Source organism: Hermetia illucens, chromosome 6 (assembly GCF_905115235.1).
Source record: "Hermetia illucens chromosome 6, iHerIll2.2.curated.20191125, whole genome shotgun sequence".
In the NCBI taxonomy this organism is placed as follows: Eukaryota; Metazoa; Arthropoda; class Insecta; order Diptera; family Stratiomyidae; genus Hermetia; species Hermetia illucens.
In genome coordinates this window covers 1175665-1201656 of record NC_051854.1, presented here as the reverse complement: position 1 = coordinate 1201656, position 25992 = coordinate 1175665, and the positions used below count along the sequence as shown (strand labels likewise).

The 25992-nt window shown below is 37.2% G+C and overlaps 1 protein-coding gene across 6 annotated transcripts; it reads right to left on the bottom strand.

Moving 5' to 3' along the window:
- Positions 1–3396: 3396 nt before the first annotated feature.
- On the bottom strand, positions 3397–24713 carry LOC119658594 (protein mesh). Of its 6 annotated transcripts, XM_038066057.1 has the most exons (18): positions 23990–24711; positions 20958–21193; positions 20471–20658; positions 15704–15881; positions 15258–15395; positions 14489–14657; positions 14024–14281; positions 13538–13700; positions 13137–13313; positions 10365–10487; positions 10144–10302; positions 9341–10085; positions 9126–9255; positions 8628–8916; positions 8381–8568; positions 6690–6923; positions 6567–6620; positions 5658–6509 (listed from the first exon to the last, which is right to left on the bottom strand). In XM_038066057.1, the coding sequence occupies exons 1-18, from the start codon at positions 24483–24485 to the stop codon at positions 6181–6183; spliced, it is 4254 nt and encodes a 1417-aa protein (XP_037921985.1). In that variant the 5' UTR covers positions 24486–24711; the 3' UTR covers positions 5658–6180. The 6 variants fall into 6 exon arrangements, 5 of the variants coding, with proteins under 5 accessions (XP_037921986.1, XP_037921985.1, XP_037921984.1 ...); XR_005250248.1 differs by adding an exon at positions 3775–3888 and having other exon boundaries at positions 5694–6923; XM_038066056.1 differs by having other exon boundaries at positions 5658–6620; positions 23990–24712.
- Positions 24714–25992: the final 1279 nt, after the last annotated feature.

Genomic DNA, 25992 nt, shown 5'->3' with positions numbered 1-25992 from the left:
TCTGAACAGGGTCGCCCCACTATGAAGCACGCAATCTCAATCATCATTGGGTTTGTTACATGCTACTGTTTAATATATAGCTCCAGTTTGTGTTCTGGAGCTTAGCATGCATTCTAGGCAGATTCCAATGGTTCCCACCATCCTTCTTTATGGAAATTCAACCCAGCAACCAGTACGTTCGCTTTACCACGGCTATTCGTGCAACAAAACTCTTTAAAAATCAATTCTACTTTGAAGGCAAAAATGGCTGCATTAATAGACAAGGATAATGATAGACCGCAGCGGCTGAAGTAACACGTAAATACCAGCTTTCCTGATATCTTCGAATTTTAGCTGGCAAACAACCTGAACTTTTCTTTAACAAGATAATTTGCAAAATCACTGAATATAATTTAATTCTCTGAAATATTTGATCCTTTCCTTAAATATCCTTTCCCGTTCTCTATCAAGTTCGTTAAAATCAGTTGCTTATGCCATGTTCGTGCACGGCGTTTTCAACTTTGTATCAAAACTGCAGCCATTACCTCACGAAAATGTTATTGCAAATTCGATGACTGTAAAATTGACCCAACTCGCTAGTTGGTATTCACAGCGAAGCCTTTGCAAGGATCTGAGCGTATTCGGTAGTGTTTCAAGGTACTCACCTTGTTGGAAGACTCCTTCGTATCACTCCCGATAAACTTGCGTGTCACGTACTTGTTTACTTCGATCTGGTGCTGTCGTAAACAAACTGTAAGTACATTTTCGAATAAATGGTTTAGTACATATCGGCACATACAGTCGGGGGTAAAAGTAGGCAGTAAGTACTATTACAATATTTAAACTCTATTTTTAACATAAAAAAAGAAACTATCAGAAAATAAGAAATATTTCCTGAAAAGAATTGAAATTTATTAAAACGAAATATTTAAATTTTTCCAAATTTTGAACTCATTTAAAAATCAACTGGCCATATGTAAAGACAGCGGAAATTTGTCTATTTATTGATAATTTAAATAATTGACTGGAAAGAAAGAAAAAAAAGATTTGTAAGAAACAGAAAAATATCCTCCCTACATACATATGGTCAGCTATTTAATTTAGAATTTCGAGAATTTTATACATTCTCTCATAGCTTTTTCATGAAATAAATAAAATAAAATTTCTTATACCTTCCTTTTGATGAAACTGAAATAAAAAACTTTCAAATTAGTGTAGTGATACAAAAGAAAAAATATTATTCTTGAATGTCTCTCCAGTTAGCCACGACTGTATATGAATGCACACATCTTCCACCATTTCCTCCTGATTCTTACCGACGACTGGTTCAACCTCTCCACATTTAAGCTTATATTTAATGTATTGCCATTAAAGTAGATGCAAGGATGCCGTATTTTAACGATAAATATTGAAGCAATTAAAGAGCTCTCAAACATCCATATTCATGCCTTCATGCACATTTATATAGGTGTGCTGATGAAAATGTGGGATGTATAGTGTACGAGTATATAATTGAAGCGAAGCTATCACAGTTTGCTGGTAGACGGAACTTGTCTGAAGTATTTTCATTAAAACGGAACTCGATGCTCTTCCCTTGAATTACAAATTTTTCCCAGGAATATATCATCATCACAGCTTCTCGCATTGCTCATTGCCACCATAGATTTAGGGAGGAAAGGATCTTAATATCGAATTTTTCAGATTCTTCTGGGATTCTATTTTTTGATTGGGAAAAATTGATAGTGGATGCAAAAGTGCGTAACATTTTAAAGCGATGCTTTTTGGAGGAGTCTGATGCTGAGAAGTGTAATGGTGCTGATTACTATAATAATATAAGGTAAATTATAGGTTTATTAATTGAAGGTAATCTATTTTCTAAGGCTAACCCTCATGCAGGACGCAATGTATGCATATTGTATTATCACTATTGCTAGAACTCCACCAAGAACTGTCCTTAAATTCTTTAAAAAAATGAATGGCCGTATAACATCTCACAAAGTTAATGTGAATTCGGAATGGCTTTAATAATTGAAGATGGACAACGAAAACCATCAGGATTGATTGTTGCCCATATGGGGGAGTAGCTATGCCAAAAAGACGAAAAACCGTGAATATTGACTGATCAGATCCACTGCCACCGAAATACTGCACAACTTAGATGTCCCACTGACGAATGGGGAAGGATTCTTTGAAACCTGCAGTTCCTTCATGTGCCCGAGCAGGTACTGTGATTGAGAAACGGAAATTTAAAACAGAATATATACTCTACCCCTCTTTTTTAACCCCAGGTGTTAGTTAGGTGCAGGCAATGGTTCCTCGTAATGGATAAATGGATCGCCTATCAGGAAACTTTTATTACGTTATTTTCTCTCCTGCTAATAATTAGTTAACAACTAAAAATGCGGTAAATTTAAAATTACATTTGTGGCGTTCTCAGCTTTTGCTAAAGATCCATCTAATATTATGAGCACCCCAAGCTTTAACACATATCTGACCAACGTATCATGCAGGCCCGACTGGTTCATGAATCATTTTAGAGAAGTCCTTTCGAAAACGTGCCCTCCGGTTTTTGTTATCATCTCAACGACTAGTTAAACAGATTTCTATTCTCTTTTCATTATACATTCACACTAACATAAGGGACAATCTCCAATCCTTTGCGCTAGAGATGCTAATGCAGATAGAAGAACTGCTCAACAACCAGAATGTCGGCGAGTTCGAGGTCCCATCAACTGAAGACAACGGATAAATGCAACCACCACCAACCATGGAAGAAACAATCCGCGCAATTCATCAGCATAAAAGGCATGAGTCGCCAGGAGCTGATAGAATTATGGACAAATTGGTTAAATATGGAGACAACTCTCGAGACCATTCAACATCAACACCTAAGACAAAGGAATGCCCTATCATGCACTCCTTTTAACTTGGCCCTAAAACGGATGGAATGGATCCATCAAGTTAAAGTATATGCGACAGACATCATCCTCTTCAAGTCCACCTAACAATTGGCCAATGTAAACGATAGCAACATCATGGGAAGAATAACCAGAGATGTACAAACTGCCTTAATTGGGATCGAGCAGGCGGTGAATGGCACCGATCAAATGATAGGAGACTACAACTTTAACTCCGTTGATAATTTCCCAAATCTAGGGTCGAAAATCACAACCAATAACAGCTACGATGATGAAATCCAGTCATGGTTGTTGGCTGCCAACAGAGCCTATTTCAGCAGACCCTAGTCTTACTGTCCAAGGCAATGATCTAATCTGTCCCAATGTATTCCTCGCAGACTTGAGTTTTTAGCAAGAAAAATTTCGAACACTTAACTGTATTCAAAAGTATTTTTCGCCGAAAATTTTTTGGGCAAAAGGGTCTATGGCAATTCACATATTATTATTCAAAATACTTGTATGATCAGGAAGTACAATAAATTTATTGAAAACCTTTCATAGCAGAGCATTGAGATGAGTAATATCCTAAATAGCAATAAATACATACAAATCATTTTTGAGTCTAAAACAAAGTGATTATAATACAGACAAAGAAATAGAAAATTAAAAAGCTTTCTCTCAACCTTTACAATTGTTCATTTATGCATCTCCATTATTCCCTACGGAAACCCGCTTAAATCCTTTACCTGTAACTAACTCTCTAAAAGCACAGAATATCTTTCTAGACAAAAACATACAAAATTTAAAATTCATCCACTCAGTGAGCACTCACACATCCGCCTTTGTCTACATCTCCACATATTTATTTAAATAGCTTTCTCTTCGTTTGGACTCTTGTGATATTTAATCCAGAAGAAGAAGAAACAAACAACAGCCAAAAGTACCGGGACCATAATGGCGAACACTAAACCAAATGCAATTCCTGCTGTACGCGACGTGTGTTCTTCGGCTCCTGTTTCAAAGAAATACAGAAAAAAAAATGTAACGTAAAATGAAACGATTTATCTTGTTCGTGTGTTTTTAGTCATCTAAGCTATGAGGATACCAGAGAAAACTTATCCTGGTTAAACTTACCTAAGTGACTCTTTGATAAAAGATTAATGAGACATTAAATGTTGTGGGTTGAGAGGGGATGGGTATGGGAATTGGGTCAAATGATGATTTTACTCTCGATAAGATGTGCATTCGTATCGAGCAGGTTAGACCTTCGAGTGTTGAGAAGATGCAATTTGCTAAATAACTGACATTTTCATGCAATATGGTAGATAGCTTGGGAATAATAAAAACGTTTTGAGCGGGTTACACACATTTTCATAGAACTGAGGATATAGCCTCGATTCTTGACAAAGACTGAAATATAATGCATTAATGGCTTAATGATATGAAATACTACGAACTAATCGGCACAGAGGAAGACAAAATTGGGAAACCCACATTGTGCGCCACCTTAACCGCACATCAGGGGGGGGGGGGGGTTGTGAGAGAGGGTACATAAAAATCCGCAGAAACTAAAATTAGCAACGGACATTACTATTAAGCACACAAACATCATGTGAGTGGTTCAGTTGAGTAACAAACACTGCTTTAAGCAATTCTCATAGAAAGAGGTATAAATCAGCAGGAAAGCCTGCTAACTTATTAAGTCTGAAGGTCATTTGAAATTTCTATCGACATTAAGAGGTAACAGCATTTTAGAATTTGCAAGAATCCGATTTCTTATTGCTTTGAAAAATACTTTGAACTCTGAAAAATATGATGTATAAATGAAAATTCGAAAACAGTAGTTTTTCGATCAAAATTTGAATTCTTTCTATAACGGTTAGTTCATGCCGACATTTCAAAACTTTAAACGCATTTTTCTCGTTATATGGCACGCGGTATAATTCTAACAATCTTCAACACTTTTAATTTAAAACTTCCACGTCTTCACAATAACATTTTAAAGGAAATGATGTGAGGAATTTTTAATAAGTTCATTACAACTATTTTTAATGATCGGTAAAACTCGTTTTTTTTGTGAAAATTGATTAACTTTAAAAAACTCTCGCCAATTTTCATCTGATATCTGATGCGAGACTGAAGTAGATTAAAAAAATCTTTACCTTTTTTTGGTCTAATTTGCCAGGCTTTAGGACAATTGCTGCTGTGCCACTATTTTTATATACATCTTTACAAAAATTTACTGGAATATACTGGAATATTTGCGTAATAATTACCCCCACTTGTATTCCTCTACGACTTTTTCTTCCACCACAAAGTTGTCTGTTTTAGTTCTTTACAGTTGTGTTACCCTTTAACTTGTCTTCTCGACGTTCACACTGTTTTTTTCTCATTCCCCACAAACAAAATTAATAACTTAAAAACATTTGTACATAAAAAAGCTAATTTATAAAAACTTCGAATTATTTTCTGCAATGGTTAACTAGAAAATGCCCTAAAATATGCCTTCAGTTACTCTTGTAAAGCTTCGACTTAGGTAACTGAAGACTTACACCGTTATGACAATATTTATTATAGGGCCTTTGTTGTAAATATCTGGTGACCTTTATACAATAATTTACAATGCTCATTGACTCGCTACGAACTGAGAAGGAAAGAAACGGATAGAAAAAGCAAAAAGCTGATGAATATGAATTGCATGAGTAACATTAAAAAACATTTACAAATATTTAGAAAACAAGTCCCTTTGAAAGACAGTCATGAAAATGTAAAGTTCATATGCAAATTTTGAAAAATTAGGTATTTATTAGTCTTTACCTTTAACTAGAGTTTACAGATATAATTTTCAACATTTTTCGACATCAATTTTCCAGTTATCCTTAAAAATATCTATTGACAATCAAATTGCTTCTGTCGTCAAAATTAAATCAATCAAATACTGCAGATATGTTTGAAATGACTGAAAACTTTGTACTAAATCTGAAAGTGTTAGTGTTTTAAATTCGAAGTTGGCTCTACGAAAAAAAAAACAACGAAAAAAGAGGGTTTGAGTCATGGCAAATGCATGATTACTTCAAAATGAAATTATTTATAAGTGTATGTTGGGTAAAAATATTGCATGATATGAAAATATGTATGTATTGCAACAGAATTACCAGTAGAGAACACAATAACTAAAGTAGAAAAAATATACAATCTATAGATACCGCCAAGCTTTGCTTTGCCGTACTGAATTCTCTTACATCTAATGATAAATTTAAACAAATAAATTTCTTTTTGTCTTTTCTAAAAAAAAAGTCTGTTATTAAACTTCTGTTGATCGGGTGTTTTGTGGGCGTGGCAATCCAACATCTTGTGTGATCGGCGGTGATGATGATCCCGATGAGAATGTGTTACTTCCCGTGGGCAACACTCTTATCGCTCCACTAGGTAAACGGGTAACAGGACTACCAGCCTGTCCATTACCACTACTATGTTCAGCCCCGCTAAACGTTGGACTATATTCATGTGTGGGCGAAACATTGTTCCTAGGAGATGGTGGATAATCGTCGTCGTGGTCACGCTCTTCCGCAATTGCATCAGGGCCAGTTGACAGACGCAACGAACGGCGTCCCAATTGTTTGGGTTTATCACCTGAAGTATTAATATACTGAATGTCCTTTGCGACTTTGGAATCTTTAAACTCGCTACCTTCGGACGATGTCACGTCCTCATCCTCGTCCTCGTCCAAGTCCCATTTCTTCTCTGGAAAGTCAATCACGGGTTTCCCTTCAAGCGGTTCGTGTGTACGATAAACTTTTTCGTAAGACCTACTTTTCTTCAAGGTTCCACCATCCGAATCGGTTGTATCGCTGTTCAGGGTGCGCAGGTTAGCTCGTGAACCATTACGTGATCGTGGCAATGTCATTTTGAAATTAGGATCTTCTTTGAGGGCTTTCTTACGATAGCAATAGACACCACAAACAATGCAAAGCATGATTGGAGCTATGACAGCAAAGATAATACCAATTGCAATCCATGCCATACGTTGCGTGTAGTAAACTTCACCTGTTTATAGTAAGAAAAATAAATAGAATGGAAAATTGTTAGTTACGTTCAATTCCAAACTTAGCATTTGTTGTTTTTTGGATAGATTAGATACGAGTTGTAAAAACGATAAATTGAACATGTATTCCGATACCCGAATGAAATTTATAACGCAAGGAATTATCGTGGACGGAAACAGTGCGCCTTTAAGAAGGATGAATTTGATAAAATCAAGTACTTTAACCGAATTATCAGGTGAAGTTAACTCACGACAAAATGAATCACTGAAAACCCGCCAGCACCCCCGGAAAAGCTAATTTAACATAGATCTATATACAAAAATAAGGCAGCACTATTTCCTCCCATTAAGGCCGATTTCTTCTATTAAAATTCGTCTCACTCAAATACAAATTCCACTTAAGAAATGATCCTGAATGAAAGAGGGGCTTAACCGATGATACAGAGAAGAGGAGAAGCAAACCAGAAGACGTTTTCATCAGGAAGGTTAGTAACTTAACAAATATACTGAAAAAAAGAACTTAAAATATAACAAATAATCATATTAAACGATCTCAGGACAAAGGATAATAGTTTCAGAACATCCGCTAGGAAGAAAAGATGGAGAATGTTTCACCATACCCTTTTTTCTACTTTAGCATATGAAAGGCCAGGGGGACATAAAGAGCACCTCGCGTAGTGGTATATAGGCATAGATTAAAAAGGGGGAAACTCTGAAAAGCTATCGTCTATCATACTGTCAACTTTATTCCTAACAATAGTCTCGAATACCATAAAATAGTAGACGGCAATCCAAACGTATTTATGGGAAACCGAATTATCATCATCAACGGCGCAACAACCGGTATCCGGTCTAGGCCTGCCTTAATAAGGAACTCCAGACATCCCGTTTTTGCGCCGAGCTCCACCAATTCGATTTTCCTTAAAGCTGTCTGGCGTCCTGGCCTACGCCATCGCTCCATCTTAGGCAGGGTCTGCTTCGTCTTCTTTTTCTACCACAGATATTGCCCTGATAGACTTTCCGGGTGGGATCATCCTCATCCATACGGATTAAGTGACCCGCCCACCGTAACCTATTGAGCCGAATTTTATCCATAACCGGACGGTCATGATATCGCTCATAGATTTCGTCATTGTGTAGGCTACGGAATCGTCCATCCTCATGTAGGGGGCCAAAAATTCTCCGGAGGATTCTTCTCTCGAAGCCGAATACCTCACAAAAATTCTCTTCGTTTAAAGGCTTCAGATATTGGATATTGAAGCCAAAGGAATTAGTAGAATATGTTAGAGACAATTCGAAAAATATTTCTGAAGATAAAAAAATGTCGAGTTTAGCATTCTCGACCTTAAGCATAGACCCTATTCCATTCGTCACAAGAGTTGAGTTGTTGAGCTCTTTTCTAAGAAATGTGTACCCGCTAAAACGGTTAAATCCGTTCTTAAATCTTATATGTACTTACGTAAGCAAAGTGTATATCCGGAAACCGGTACATCCCATCTGCCTTGAGGCGTACAAACGCGTCGTTGATCTCCCATAAGTACGAAACCTTCATTGCATTCGAAGTTCACACGTGCACCAGGTGTAAAGTCGAAACTGAGTTTTCGTCCGAAACGAGGAGTTTCCAGAACACCACACGATATTACGCGTCTATAACAGAGTCAAATGTTCACTGCATCTACTGTAAAACAAGTCAATATAATACTCACTTCTCATTTGTAGTCCTTATATTCACAATACTATCGAAATAGTTCTTCGTAAAGTGAGCCATATCACGATTCAATGACATTCCATAATCATATCGACATTGATAGCTCTCCCCACATAATTCTGACGCTCTTTCAATATCATACGATCGATTTGCAGGAAGGAAGTCTTTCGGTTCTCTTTGGTAAACCGGAATAAACGACTCGTTCGAGAAATAACTAGCAGTTCGTCCGAATTCTCGAGTAAATAATGCTGCACCTACGCCCGGTATCTCACGATCCGCCAACATCCCTAATGGTAAAAATTAAATTGAAAATATTTATTGGGATCTATAACGAGGAAGATACTATGCTGAAAAATTAAGCTACCAAATACGGCATTGGAAGAAAAACCAAATAAAAAATTATGGGGAAAATCTTTGCTATTGTAATTAAATAACATCTTAAAATTAATGCAAAGTAGCCTAGAAAACAACGACTCACTTCTAAAGATTCACTTACATTTCAATCCGAAATCTCTATGTATAGCCTCGAAATTATTTAGATTAACGCTTACAACCCTTCCATCCGGCAATGTTAAATCGTCAGAGGGATCGAAACTCCAATTGCCCAGTAACCCTCGTGTTTTATTCTAAAGATGAAAGAAATGTTACAAAAGGATGTCAGTCCGGAAGTCCAAATTGGGGAAAATATAAATCGACAATCTTTATACTTACAATATAAGACCATGGGGTATAAACTCGAGCAGTCATGAATCCAGCATTCTCAACAACTTCTACGCCAACACCCGAAGAGTACATAACAACAATTTCTGATTGATTTAAAATATATGGTGGCATGTAAACAGTGACTCCGTGGAAATGTTGATATCTCAAACTAGGACGATCAAAGTAAATCCTCTTTCCGTCAGCAAACACATCTAAATGATAACGCCACTGTGCATGTGGTGGCCTAAGACGAATCTCAATCACGGTTGTGGTGTTTCCTCGTGTAGCAATCGATGTCAACTGAGTGGCCTTAACAGGTCCATGCACATTCCGGTGAACCTGTTCGAACCGACCCTGTACTTCGAATTTTTCCTTGTTATCATTGCCTTTAGCCAGTACGAATTCTCCCATTCCGTTGAAGGTATACTGGAGATTATCGAATGTAACAAAATGAGGGTCACCGAATGTTCCACCAACACCTGGCGCCTGATAGGCTACACAATCCTGTGAAGGTCGTCGTTCGAATCGATATGTTTCACATCCAACTGCCTGTTCGTCTTGCCAATAGCAACAGGAGTAGTAAGGACGTACATCGTGGAACCATGTAGAGAGTGTTGGCACTTTTCCGGCTTCATTCCAAGGCATGAGACCGATATCGTGATTACGTCGTGGACGGGAACCCCACATTTGATCGTAGGACATCATGAGGAATCCATAACGATCGTAACAGCATTGCTGTTGTGCGCCTTGTTCACTATTGAAATTTATAGATTAAAGATTAATCAAGCTTTAAATCAACAATGAGTACTTACGTAGGTTGTCCTGTTCTCACACAGTGTATTGCTCCTTTATGATGCAAGCAAGTTGGATTTGAGTCCTTGTCGCAATCCGGATCGGGATAATAACGTCCTTTGTCGTATGTAGCATGTTGTAAAGTACACGGACAGAGGGGCAAATCCGCGGCAAAATTCCTAAATAAAAAATTTGAGGTAAAGTACTTATTCAAAAGATTGGCAAAACAGAATGAGTTTACCTTAAGAAACGATCCGTTCTAAGCCAATTGTCACATAGCGCGCGTGGCCATTCTCTACCATGAATTCGCTCCCATTGTGGTCCGAAGTACCACGCGAGTGGTATGGGTTTTGACCAAAGAACTCTGCAATGAAAAGAATGCAGATTTTTCAATATATGTACGAAACAGTTTACTTTTACCTACATCAAACGAGTATCGATAAAAATATTTGTCAAGTACGCTGAGAGAGGGAAAAGCGGAATCTACCTGGCACGGGTTTTTTTCGGCAATGAAGTTAGATTGACTTTGCAACTTTTGAGGAATGAGAGATATAATTCTTACCCAGGGCCGGATATCCTTACCACCCTGGTATTCATTCGGTAGAGCTTCTTGAAAATTTCTAGAAAAACAACTTAAATGCAACCATCATGAAAACAGTTCTCTATCCAAACTGGCTAAAAATGTCCTTAATAAGATTTCTTCGAATCTGTTCAACTCATAGAGATGTAAATTTTATTATGCATACAAATGTCCTATTTTAGCTCTCTTTTAAGCATGTAATTTTTAGCTAACAAGCTTTCCTTGTTCCAGAATCTCCATATGAGTTTCTTATTCACTTTCTCTTATTTCACGATAAACAGACGAGTTGTGAGAGCAATAGCTAACTTATAAAATTCCAATCTTCCAATTTAATCAGTTACAACATTCGTGCCCAATAGATTAATGTAATTGAAGATTTTGTTTGTCGGTTGCAATCAATTTAACACACAAAATTAAACGTGTGCAACATAAAGTATAATATATATTTCTAGACTAAAACACATTTTCTTGCATTGTTCCTGATATACGTTCTAAAATACGGTGCGTGTTTCTGCATGATATAATATCTTATTAACAGTAGTTTACTTTTTTTATGGCTGGATTTTAAGAGTCATTGCTGTGCTACGTAGCAGTTATGTGCGGATTGTCCCTGCCTTTTCCAGCGAGTTAGGAAGCTCCTTCCACCATTCAAAGCATACATATCTTCGGCCTAAACCTCGCTGCTGTGGATATGGAACACTCACTAATTGTAGCCATCTTGATGTCTTAGATTATCTAGTCCAAAACACACGTATAGGGTCAGCTTTGCACTCCTTGAATATATGATCTTCTCCTCCACATTTGCTACATCTTTATCATCAATCACTGGTGACATTCTAAGTCGGCAAACAACCTTGCCTAATTTCAACTTACCTGCCGTCAGTAGTTTGATTGCTGTTTTTGAACTCCATAGTTTCCGGTTGCGTGTCCCCACACGTCTTCCTGAGTCCCTTTATTACAAACTCTTACCATGCCGGCGGTTCGAACTGTTTTTAGGGCCTCTTAGGTCTACTCTACGTCGTAGCTTTAACTTCTTTACATCCGTTGAAATAGGTTTCGGTGCCTGTTGCACTTTACTATCTACACATGCTTTTCGATGGGAGTGCCCTGCAATAATCTGAAAGAATTGTTCCCTCCCTCTACTCCTATTTCAAAATTTGCCACCCTATGAGTTTTGAGGAAGCGTGATTTACGTCCCCTGTGTAACCTTTGCTCTATTTTCAATATTTCCTTCATTTGTACAAAGCCCCCTCCGAGCAGAACAAGAGATAATTCGACTATATTCGAACACTGTCCTATGTTTTGTTTTCAAATAAATCATAAGTGTACAAAGTGTTTTTATTTTCTCACGATAGTGACGTTTTCAATATTTTATAGACTTCCAATAGTGATGCTAACGACCACCCCTCCTTTGTTGTCCTACTTAAGCTATTACCGGAAACAAATCAGTGATCTGCAGGAACTTCAGAAGGTTTTGTGATCTGCCTGCTTCAGTCATAATGAGTAAACAGATTAGCAATTATTTTGCAGTCTTATGATTTTTATCTACAATGTGTAGCATATAGGCATAACACATCTCCTTTTTTTCCAGCCGATGAAAAGCAAAATCAGCATCATCATTAATGGCAACAGCCAGTACCTGGTCTGGACCTGACGCAATTGAAAGTTCTAAACGCTTCGGTTACGCACCAAGATAACCCAGTTTGTTACTCCCAATAAATTCTTGGCAACCTATTGTATGCCACCACTCGGCGGTTAGTAGGATCTACCACGACGATACGACGTCTCATACAATGGACGTTGTCTTTATACACTTCGCATAGGATCGGTAGGGTCTTAATCATTTACAGTGTCAAGTGATCTCCTCTGCAGCTTTATCAATCTTTATCAATGATTGTGCAGTCACGATATAACTAACAGATTTCGTTGTTACACAGGCTTCTGAGTCTGCCATACTTATCTGGGGGTTTGAAGACTCTACGTAGTTTCCTTCAAGTCACGTTCGGTCTTACACATTAATATTATCACCATGAGCGAGCAATGGTATCCTTCATGCTTACTCCAGACTCTCAAACCACTTTTTTCAACGCCACGGTAATAAGTCGGCCTTTCGGAGTCCCTTGCAGATGTTGAATGATGCAGACAGTAATCCAGATGATTTGGTTTGACCATGCATGGGAACTGTTTTTTTCTCGAATTTCTAACTCCTTACGCTGTTCTTTATGCCCCAAAAAGTGTTTGATTCCTCCTAATCCCAGAGACTACCAAGATAAATATCTTAGCCGATTCAACTTGCGTTTTCAGTATTCATATTCCTACGCTTTCAAACTCTGCCTTTTGGAACCAAATAATCTTACAAATTCACATAGGATATAAAAATATAAACATTAAGCACTTCTATAAATAAAAGGAACGAATTTAAAAGTTACTCACGGGCTGATGTCTAAACCAGAGTAGTCTGTCGGATTCGTGAGATTTATGTGTATAAAACCAAACTGCATATCATTGTTGTTAGGGTTCCAACGGTTCCGATAGTTAGCCGGTGCTATAATGTAGCTTCCTGTATTTGTTATTGATGCATCTATCATGTCTATGTACTCCAGTTGCGGTCTATTGAGGAAGAATATGACATAAATTATTAGACAAAAGGTCGAATATTGTATTTTTTATGACTAGAAAAGTTTGTTTTTTTGGTACGAATAAGAAATTATCATCATTGAATCATGAAAAAGGGTTCATCTCAGATTTTGAAAATTTCAAAACTTTATTTCTTCCAAAATGTATGTGTCGTACATACAGTAAGTATTATACAGGAATCATTTTCAACTGCTTACCGTATAGTACTTTCTCTATAACCCCATAACGATATTCGAACCCCCGCATTCAAATTTGCCGTCAAATTATATTTATTCCACGATATTTTTATTTCAGCTGGTGCTTTCTTGTAGACTGCATCAGTTTCAAAGAAAATTCTATCGGTTGCAGTAGCCGGAGTTTCTGGAAAGAATAAAATGAGATTGTAACAAGCACTGGATCTCGAGATATTGACATTTGTAGTAAATACACCGGGATTTATCCCCAACTTGAAAATGATCTGTTATTTTAATATAAATAATGAAATATTAATAAAATCACAATTAAAAATGTCTAAAATGAGATCAATAGAAATAACAAAATGGAAAATCAAATAAATGAGGGGATTTTGAAGATACAAGAACTATTAATTATTTTTATTTTATAACTCAAAATTTTCGCAAATAAAATCGAATTAAATTATAATATATAAATATGCAATATTTTCTCTAATACAACCAACTTACCAACAAAGTATTTTCCACGCCACTTGAACCGTTCATTTCCTACTGATATTTCAAATCTAATATATCCTTGAGCCTTCAAGAATGGCTGAACACACATTGCCCTATTTCTGTCAATAACATGCGCTACAACATCTTCAGTATCGAAATGGCATAGAACACGTTCATTTGGATCAAAACATGGACCACTGATGTTCACCACAGTTCCACCCAACATGTTACCATACTCCGGAGCAAAGACCAGTGGTAGATGTGCCGCATCTATTGTTTAGTTTCCCCAGAAGAGAAGCCATAGAAAGAAACAAACAAAAAGCAAGTCAAAGTTACTGGAAAAATAAACACAAGAAAAATATACGAAGTCGAAAGAACATAAATCATTCATTCGACCAGCTTTTTTCCCCCAACTGTGGGACGTCTTGCCTGTATCATTAGGTGATCTTTTTACAGGGGAGAAAACGATTTACATACCAATATCCTTATTGCACGTTCCCAACATTATCTTCTCATCGATACGGAATATATGTCGACCTGGGAAACCGTTTGCCCACCCACGTCCCGTTAAATCACGAAGTACTGATGCCTGACTGTATGGTTTGTATTCGTATGCTTGTGTTCCATTGCCAGCATTGAAGCCAATCTGTGAATTTCAAATGATAAAAATGAAAGCAAATTATAAAAAGCAGTAGGGAATATTCTCAAACGTTATCCTGATGAACACAGTTCAACCACAAACGCGAATTATTACCTTTCATAGTGCAATCGTTTACTCTAGACTGTAATAGGCATCAACCTATATAAACAGTCAGATATCCCTAAAAGATACAATACCTCAAAGATATAATTTCTACGTCTAGTAAACAAAGTGCTTTCTCAAGAGAATCAAACAATAACACAAAAAGTACTATTCAGACACAAAGTTTACAAATTAAAAAAAAAAATTCATCTCTCTCTCTGATTGAAAAGTACGAAAAGGACTCCCTCAGGGAATCCAAAAAGCTTACTTTCCTATCATCAGTGCCATCATCATCATCATGAAAAACTTTCTTTACTTTTCATGACTTTATTTCAAGCTAAAAAGCAGGCATTTTGCCCCGCGGGAGATGAAATGGAGCTACATGTCCCGTGATAAATTTATTTTGCAACCGAAGGTAATAATTTTGTAATGTGATGTAAAATTCTAATAAAATATTCAAAAAGTATTCTTTTCATTCTGATTTTGGGTGTTGTAGATACTTACAAATGCTGGAACACCACCTTCTCCTCCTGTTGTATCACCACCCGCTTCAGTATGTGCCGACCAATTAATCACGGCATAGTTGAATATTGCGTATGTGAAAACTTCATCGGTAGCCAGGACCATTTGGAATGAGTTTGTCTGGAAATTTGGAGAGAAAATCAATGATAGATGCTGCTATTTTAGGTTCCATTTATTTTGATTGATTGTTTCCATTCAGATAATTTTTTGAAAGCTTTTAAGTTCTTATTTGAAAATTTTTCACTTTTATTCCATATTTAGTACCGAAACAAGAACGTTATTTATAAAAGCCTTCGATTCTTTCATCCCTACGTCCATAGCTCAAAATTATGTGAAGGTTTTCAAATATTACTTTTTGCCTCCTTGCGGATAACTTCAACCAGAATTAATTGGGGGCATAGGAAACGAATAATTAATTGAAAATTTACCTTAAAGAGTGAATTATCGATACCACCAGCAAAGGACATATTTTTCCATGTAATAATGGCGACGTGTTTTGGAATAAATGTATCAGCACCAACTACACCTTCACGGATATCCCACATAGTACGTTCCCGAACTTCAACACCAAAACGATCTGTTCGTGTCATCAAATCACGCTCCATTCTGAAAGAAAGCAAAGAATATTTTTTATTAGAAAGTTATTTAAATTGAGAGCTAAACTGGAAAACTGAGAAACAATTAACGAAAGGACACTGAAACTCAATTGAACTACTTAAACAGATTGTGACCAGGCAGTGATGTACTGAGATTCGGATTGGGGAGCAGTTGAGTAAATACAATTAGAAAAGTATTTCACCGAATCATCTGGATATCACCAAGTAATTTTTCCTCAACTCGATGAAAGAGAAAAGGGAAGTGGCCCTTTATTTATTTATAGAAGGAATATTTTATTCATATTCTCTTCAATTAGACCATGTAAATTCCAATTATGTACTTCTCAAAATATCCAGTGTCCTCGAACAAGAACAATGAGAAAATGCTATCGCAATAAAGAGGCCTAATGTGCGCAAGTTAGTTTCTGTCGTAATTCTCCTGGCCTGAGTCATAGATTATTTTTCCCTAACATGCAGCAACCTTATTACAAAAACGGCGGTTCAAGGAGTAATGCCTCTTATAAAAGTAGCAAAAAATACAAAACTAGACTGAAGAAATCCTGGTGCACTAGCATATTTACCTTTGATGTGCCAAACCGCTCAGAAAGAAGGGAGACAGAGCACTATGAGTTCTGGAAATGAGCTTTTCTCGGAATCTAAGCATCGAAAAGGATCAGGTGGTTTCTGAAGCGATATCGAACCGGATAGACGAGAAATAAGCTTTATTCAGTGTTTTGATCGTCACACTACGGGTCAAATCTTTGCCCAGCCCTGAGGAAAACGCCTTCAGAGGCTGTGTGTCATTTTTCATATCTGGAAGTAAATACCATATGCTTCGAACTCGCCACCCACCTGAGTGTGGAGGCACTGTTATCTGTTTTATGTCGCTTTATCTCTTGGAAAGGATTGTGCCATACTTTCTTCAACAAGAGAAAGTATATTTCCACCTTTTTTCATTCTTTTTTCTCACCAACAGAAATTTCCTGCGTATCAGCAACCCCCAAGAAGATTTCAACAAAATAATAAAGAACAAAATCTTCTTTGGTGCATTGATCAAGCACAGCGCTATCCACTACTGGAGGTAGCGATCGAACTCAAATATCGCAAATTAATCTTCTAAATAAGTAGTCGCGGTAAAGCATATTTTATCCTTTTGTATCAGTTTTCTTTTGTCCCTTTTCCTTTCCAAATAATAAATTACTCTCAACGGTAATAGTGTCAACTACCTACCGGAGATAGAAGACCTGGTCGTCTAAATGAATAAGTTTATCGCGCTTACTATCGTCTCAAAGATTTAGACTGGAACTCCGCAGGGTATAAACAAGTATTCCATAAGCCATTTGCTGGAACTCAGTCATACTTCGGAATAGCAAAAAATAAATACCGAGTGACAACGAAAAATTATCATATTTTCCTTCCAACTAGGCGATATATTTTTCAAAAAGCTTCCCTTTTGTTGGGTGAGGTCATCATTTAACATTTAAAGGAGCAATTCGAGAACGGAGTAACTCACAGCATATGTAGACGTTAACAATTCCCACCTTCCCACGTATTATTCACGAGTTTCTGATGGAAAGAAAGCTTTGTTGCGACTCAAATCAGGGCCCCAAAGAATTTCACACAACCTGTGGTGTACCTGAAGGATCATCTCTCAGCCCTTTATTGCGGAACATAATGTATAACGGAGTTTGTCTCCCTGGTGGGGTCACCTTCATTAGATTCGCAGATAACATCGGAATTACAATCATAGAAAGCCACGTTGACGACGTCGAAATATACGCCAACGAAGATTTTCGATCAGAAGCTGAAATTTAAACAAAATCTGTAATATGCAGCTACAAAGGCGTCTAACATCAGCTCATTGATCGCTAGAATGCTACCACAGACAAAGCCACAGAGAATACATTTCAAGAGTGATTACTTACTTTAGCGCTATTGCACGCAGAGCCTGTGTGGACAACAATACTAGGTAAGATCAACTACAGAAGAAAACTAATAGCGATGTATCCAGTGAATGTTCTCCGAACGTGCTGCGCTTATCGAACGACTTCTGACAACGCACCGTGGCGAATGAAACCCTACGAATTTACGAACCAACTTAAAACTTATAGGAAGCTATAACTGGCAGAATAGCACAAACGATGGGATGTGAGCAGTAGAGGACGCTGAACTCATAGATTGATACCGAACATTGAGAGCTGTATGAAATGAAAACATGATAATGTAGGCTTTAATTTGACCCAGTTTTTAGGCAGACATCGAGAATACCTTAACCAATTTAGGCCATGATGATTCACCGAATGCCCGAGATTCGAGTTCGTAACGGAGGATGCGGAGCATGTACTCTTCCATTGCCTAAGGTTTGCATTATAGAGAACGGAAATGGATGCGGTAGCCAACAACCACTTATTAACAGAAATCATCGTGGAGAATGTTTCGAGTTCGATAGAGGTTTGGAAACCATGGAAGAAGCAATGAACAATATCCACGGAATACTACGGCAGGAGGAGGAAGAAAGAGAAGGGCAGGACCACTATCATAAATACATTTAAATACTGATCCAGCCTCACGACGTAATACGATAAGAAAATCCCGCGGGGAGAGTGGATGTAGACGAAGATGAGTTCAGTGGATGAAAGTCCCAGATAATCGCCTGAGAGAAGTCAGCGGTAACTTTTGAAGCCTTCCACCTACCATACAGAAAAAAAAAGACAAACAGACAGACATTAAACCGATTTTAACAGGGTTTCGTTTTACACGAAACCTTAAAAATTAACGAATTTGAATTTGAAAATGATAAGTAATTTAAAAGTACGTATTCAAATTATCCCCTTAAGAATAGCTCAAGGGAATTTACGTCAACGTATGTACCATACAATGAAACTAAAGACAATTTCAAAGCGAAGGATAACTATCAATCCAAATGCGAATTCATATGCATATTTGATATCCTGGATGGTATCAAATTACACATTCATAAGGTAATTGGAATTTGACCTAATAGGGTGCCGGCTTGAATCTCAACATTCAAAGCAAATATATTAATGGCCTAATATTCTCCGGAGTATACCAGCTAGAGCTATTTTTTTCTTCTTTAGCCTTTCTCCTGTTCAAAAGGGGGTCGGCTAGTCTTCATCGGTTGCGCCATTTTGCTCTGGTAAAGACCTTATTGAGATCATCCGTGGTATTCTGATACAAAAATTCGCTCAACAATTTTCTAATCCTCACTTCAAATTAAAGGAGTCATCTGGCTCTCTGATATTTCACATATGAAACATTCTATTCAAAAAAAGCTCCTTTGACCGGTGATTTGGTGGAAAAAATGGATCACCCACATGCCCGGGTTTCAGCTTTTAAAATGATGAGAAATCATCCCTGCAAAGCTAAAAACTCTTTGACTATCCATTCGCCTCTTTTCGCTTTTTTGTATGCCTGGGAAATACAAAAAGTCAAACATGCTTGAGCAAATGCACAGTTTTTTGTTTTGATTGTGTTTACAAAGCATTCCTTCTATGTCTACTAAAACTGTAATGGATGATGTAGAGTACAAATCATACTAACAAACGAATGAGCCATTGCAGCATTTCAACATTCTAAAATCATCATCTCATAGAAGAAAAATCCTTTTATGGTGAGAGGAATTAAAAAGGGATCATGATTATATACCATCAACAACATTAGCTTTGAAACTTATCTAGTAAATAGAAGAAAAATACGAATGCTCCCTAATGTTGAGATTTTCATCACTTTTCAACCGAAAAAGGACTAGTCTGTAGGTCCTTTATGGCAATAAACCGCTCCCCACAAATACACATATTTTAGCGCCAGAACCAGTTGAAGTATAATCTTTGTACACAAAATAATCTCCGTATATACGGAATGATATTTACCATACACAGTTTTATTATAAACTTTCAACGGAGATTTAATTAAAAAGTTGGTTTGCACAGTCCCCTCTCTGTAGTTTATATTTATTTCAGATGCATACAGATGGGTCATTTGCAGCGCATATGGACAGAGTAACGTTAGCAGTCATTAAATGGAGACAACAGCAGAGCAAATTGGTACGAAGGATTAATGTTTCGGACAAGGGGGTGAAAGAACTCCGGAAATTAACTTTTAAATTAACAAATGTGAATAATGAGTTTAGATTCGCCGGGCAATGTATTCGTTTACACCGGAATTAAAATGTTTGGATTATACTTTACTCTAAACATATTTGAATTGATTTTTCACATTGCTGATATGTAGGTAGGACCGTTGAGGGAGAGCAAGAGAAATGGGGGGATTCATCCAGTCCTGGAAATGAGACTTCAGTAAAATAAAGTTGAGTGTGCTTTTTCGCTGGGATGTCCCGACAAATTTCTACCCTATCGTCGGATTTCCACCCTACGACCTTGCTAATAGGAATAGACATAGAATATCCTACCTCGAATGTTGAATCAAATTAGCCGTAATTAACTTATCAAGTAGTCAATGTTAATTTTATTAAGCTCTTACGAAAATATTCAAATTTTACACTCAGCCCGCAAGTTTCCTTTCTAAATCATTGTACTAACCAACGCAACCAATATCTTAAAAGTTCGACTCAGCACTCACCTGAAATAGACACCTGGCTCCCTTTGATCGTAATCGGTAGCATATATCCTTCCGATACGACATTTTGAGAAGAAAATCCCAATGAACGAGGGATCATTACGTCGTGGCCAATCCTTAACCGGGAATACTAGAGGATAAGTAAAGTGTTCTGGTGGATCCGAAAATTCCAAATAACCATTCATAGAAACCTAAAAAAATGGAAAAAAAAACCGTTAAAAAAAAAAATTGTTAATTAGAAAGATCTATAGTTAATCTTAAACCGAAAAGAGAATTTAGTAATGTCCATATTGCCAGCCTGTTGTTACCGACTTGTATGTTGCAGCTGAGTTTCGAACTGTTGCCATTGAGCTTTTAAATTTGAAAGATCACGGGTCAAATACAATGTTGGCAATTCGTAACTTTGCTGTAACATACAAGTTGGCAACTGTTGCTAGACTTAATTCTGAATCTAATGTTTTCAACTTGTCTTAATTATATATGTACTTACCCTTGTGTAATTGAATCTGAATCCATAAAAAGGTAATTGGAAATTGAAATTTTTATGGATTTGTGGCATTGAAGCATGAATATCCTTTTGATAGTCACCACGTCCGCCTTTTGAGTCTTTATCGAAGAACCAATAGAAGAAATGTTTTCGGATATCTTGGAGACGCTGTGTAGTGATTGCATAGTTGTCACCTTGGTGAGTAGCTTGATCGGGAGGTGCAACACGATTTTCCGGATCTGAAATATGAAAATCATAAATATAGGTATGTGTATATTGACAAAACTAAAGGTTTGAAACGGAAATGACATCTAGGAGGCTCTGAATATTTCAGTGGAGACACTAACAGCAATAAGTTTTTTACATCTTTTAGGGATTTTTCTAACCTTTCCACCTGTTTCGACCCTACACCTGTAAACTAATTTTCACTCCTTTTCGCTTTCAAAGTTACTGATAATAATTTTTTTTTTCTTTATTCCGAACACGGCTTATTTACGGAACTATCGACCAATTGCCACACGCAATACTAACCAGATCACTGAATAAGAGAACAACCAGTTCCCGAAATATGTTTTATGCAACATTGCAAAAGCTTTTTTAATAAAGGGGTGACGCGAGTAATAATGGTAAAATGGTATTTTTGGGAAAGAAAGGAAGAACCAGATTTCTCTCAAAAAACACAAACAGGAAAAACGATGACGAATACGCAAGGGTTAGTCTCGTTTCTTTCCGTTATTATCGAAGTTTCTTCTAAGGATGGTAAAATGTCAGAGGGGCAGTTTCACATTCTGCAGGAGTGTCTGCTGAGAAAGATACTTTAACCTGGGCCAAAGCTAAGGTTTAGTAACGCACGTTTCCATAATGGATTCATCCATTTAACGTACACATGTGGTTGATAAGCAGAACTCAGGCGAAAAACTCAGATATTGGAAGAAAGTTCATAATTACATTATGATGGGGATGGGGAGATTCAATTTAGTCTCTGAACTTGACCAAAAAGATCAGAGAATCGTTAGAAATAAGCACAATGTCAAGCTCCACTTTTTCCTATAAATACTGAATTTGAAGCGTATCAGGAAAATATAGAGCATCATCTTCAGAATTTGGAAAGCTTCGGCTTACAAAAAAATATATAAAATTCAAAAGCCTTCAGTGGATGTTTCCGCAATGAATCTGCGCGTGATAGATAAAGCAATCATTGGTAGAACCCCTCATTGGCGCTCTCTCCGGAGGAAGAATTGTGGGCTGCAGGTAGGTAACCTGCTAAAACCTCCCCTAGAGTCTCCTAAAGAACAAGCTTAAGAAAGCCCAGCCAGATTATGAGATCAAAGCTGCGCGTATCAGGGGGGGGGGGGTTTGTTCCCGAATAGTAGAAAGGCTTTTTGATCAGAAAGGCTGACGTTGATGATAATTTAAATCAATCAATCAACCAAACATAGGCGATATGATTGAGCTGGTATTATATCGGAACCTTGAAACAATTCAAAGACATGGAACTATAAAGTAACTTCCAAATAATAAACCTAGAAAATTTCTAGAGTTCACTGAACAGCAATACCTTAGTTCGCATCGCAGCCATTGAGGGACACTTTCTAACCAAATACCAGTTCACAGTTTAGCCCAACCCCCGTAGTGACGATATTTGACACTAACTGTTAGTTTTCTATTGCAGTAGCCTCGGAGTTTTATTATCGCATTGTATATTCTGAATGGTAAGACGTTAGGAAAAATCACAATGAGAAACGCAACACACTTTTCTCTCAATTTATCTCCCCATTAACCTCGACCTAACTTTTGAAATTAGATAAACAAGCTGAACAGAATGCTCTAATCGGTTTAGGAATACAATGGTATGGTGTCCGCAGCACTTGCAATCAAGAGAATTGATAGCAACATGTACTATTCATACTGAAGTTTTTAGATAGACCCACACGAGCGTTTGTTTCTTTGCATACATTTGAAAAATATGAGTCCAATTTACGTCTCTTAATAACAACTAGCCAGGGGCCAGGGGTTGGAGAAAAATTGAACCCAAGGTGAAAATTATAAGGACCCTTCCCCGAAATGGAAAACCAACCTAATTTTGTTAAAGTTTCTATCACATTCCGGGTTGCCAAGAAAACTCCGGTGAAATCATCCCTTTTCATCCCCTCTCTCCTGCTACTCTGTATATATGCCATTGTCTCTATGCGTAATCGATTTGACCAATGGAGCACAAAGTGATCCATTAGTGCTCTGAAACATTGTTTGCGATGACTGTTGGAGCATAAATAGATTTCATCAGAAATAATGATCCGATAATTTAGCCAACATTAGTAGAAATAGTTTCACCTAATACAACCTCCTTTAAAAATTTTTTCTACGCATTCAGTAAATTCGCAGGTACACAAGCCAGGTGAGCTTATGCTTCTGTAAATACTCATAAGCGAATATTATCATTTCCTATGATATCTCAGGTGCGATTACTCATTTCAAATGCTTCATCATAAAGCAATAAGCCTAGTGAATTCAATTCACTGTTAGACACCTCCAAATGTACAGTCTCATAAGCTTGTTATCTATGTATGTGTACTAATATAGATAAGGTTATTTGTGCATTGACTCAACCAACCCAAAAGGCTTTTCATTTCAACATTTATGATCCCATGATAAAATTCACACATGAAATATTTCGTATTATTCATATCTTATCGGGTCTGTAATTTTCGACATTCAAACCGAGGTAGGTAGGAAAGGTATTGTCCAAAAATGAGCTGAAATCAATGCGTAAATCCTTGAAAATCAAGCTAATAAGCTTGAGAAGGGGAAGAATATGAAGATTTTGTTGCTCAATATTTTAAAATTGAATACGAGAAACAGAAGTAATGTCTTCTTTAGCTAAAGTGATTTTTTACAAATAACGTATTTCGGGAATCAGTTGATCTCTTCTTTAGAGTAAATTTTTCTTTTGGACTCTCGGAAATACTGAGGACTAGAAAAATTATATTCTGGATCCATTCTACTCAAAATAAGTATGAAAACCTAACAATACTCACCCCAATCGTAATTGTCCGTACTATCCCCATAGCTGAATCCACCATCACCAAAATAAGTTTGTTGTGCAAATGGTTGCTGCAACTTTCCCGATTTCCCTGAACCAATCCTCGGTTGAATTTGAATTTTCTCCGTGGAAGACTTCACGACATTGGTAGTTTGTGCTGTTTCAACCTTCAAGTTCGTCTTTATCGGCGAGAAAAACGGTTCCTTAGGTGAGGTAACTGCCGATTTCGCACTTGTCGCGGGTACTATCGGTTCCGGTTGTCTTTTCGTCACATCCTCTTCAATAATTTCAATATCATCGATTTCATCCTGAAGAAGTGGTTTCTCTTTCTTTACACTTGCACTACTAACTTTCACAGGATCACTTTGAATTGTGTCGAGTTTCACATTTTTTGGTGTACTTGAGTCACTTGTTAGATTTTGATCCGATACAATCCGACAGATTTGTATCATGACCACAATGAGGGTCACGTAGAGAATTTTGAACCTCATTTTCACGTTTTTTGCGCCCTTTCAATCGCGAAAATCATGAAAAATCTCCTTTTCAGAGATTTTCCGATATAATCCTGAACCTTGTTCACAGAAATATCTCCTTTATAACGTTTCACTATAAATTATTTTCACTAAAAACTATACCGACCATCTTGCCTGGGCGTTGGCTCGTTCAAAATTGGACTTATTCTGCGCTATCGTTACACCTTACCGAGCATTGATAGCTTTTGTGTCTGTTATCAAATATTTCACTCTTTTTTTCTGCCCATTGGCATTATTCTGAAAGTGTATCATGAAAATGTATGCCATATCTTATCTTGCAAACGCAAAGATTACAGGTGCGATAAGCAAAAGTCGCGCTAACGTTCAAATTTAAGTCCACGTTATCTAAAGTTGTCCGTATACAAGCTGGTGTGTTTGTCGAATTGTGCAAGGTGTATGACACCTCACGCCCGGTGGTTAATAGGATTTGATTGTAAGGGAGTCGACCAGCAAACAAACACATATATGGGTGTATGGCTGTAGCATACCAGCAAGTGTAATTCAAGGAAAACAACTATATTACTCATCTCCGTTGACTGCTAAAACCGAATTGATAAACGATATCAATGATGATTAAATTTCTATTTAAAAATTGTTAAGACGGAAATTGAAGCCCTTCAAGAATATTCGAAACACAAGCCGGATTCAAATTGATACACAATCTTCTCAAGTTGGTTTCATACAGCATAATTCATGCGTACCTATAAGCCGGGCACTAATACATAACATAATAAAAAATAGGCACCAAATAAGGTAGGTAGAAATTTATTGCGACGAGAGCCACCAAGTTTAAAAAAGGCTATCGGTAGCCAACCACGTTTCTTTTGCGTTAGTTCCTAATTAAATATCGTCCACAGAATGAGAAGCAATTAAATAGCTACTTCTACTGTTGCAACTAAAACGAGATTCATAGTAAAAGGAAACAGACTATTGGGCATTATAGGATCGGCATAATCTCAGGATCGAGGAGTGTAGCTGCCGAACTCTGCGAAGGGAACTTTGTAACCTAAAGAACCCATCCACTGAAAAGATTGTCCGACCCCACTATCTGCCGAGATCAGGAAGGAAGCTCTCAGAAAGGGTACGAAAAGGCATTGCCTTCGAACGAATGGTTTCACATCCGAAGAACATGTTTATCCCACGTCATCCAGACAATTCTAGTCAAGAACTGGATAAGTATTTTATGCCTTTTTTCATTCATCAAGAGGGTATTATTTTTTTAAAAATAGAGTCATTTATTAAAGTAGTGAGAATTAGCGATATTTCATGACGCAAGGTTTCAGCCCGTTGATTGACTAACCAAAATCTTGATCATAGGATTGAAGGTCCAATTATGTAAATCTGATTCGATAATCTTCTTGAGTATTAGATAACAACTCCATTGAATAAATTTGCCCCGAAACGGCTGGCAACTATTCATAAATCAAATTCAGATAAATGCTATTTGCCCTTCTCTGCTAATTGT

Excerpts from the sequence above, each read along its gene's own strand:
- LOC119658594 (XM_038066054.1), bottom strand. The coding sequence starts at position 24,485 with ATGAGGTTCAAAATTCTCTACGTGACCCTCATTGTGGTCATGATACAA. Across the intron at positions 15,396-15,703 it reads TCGATAATTCACTCTTTAAG|ACAAACTCATTCCAAATGGT; the intron begins GTAAATTTTCAA and ends CCAAATTTCCAG. Across the intron at positions 8,569-8,627 it reads ATAAGGACTACAAATGAGAA|ACGCGTAATATCGTGTGGTG; the intron begins GTGAGTATTATA and ends ACTCTGTTATAG.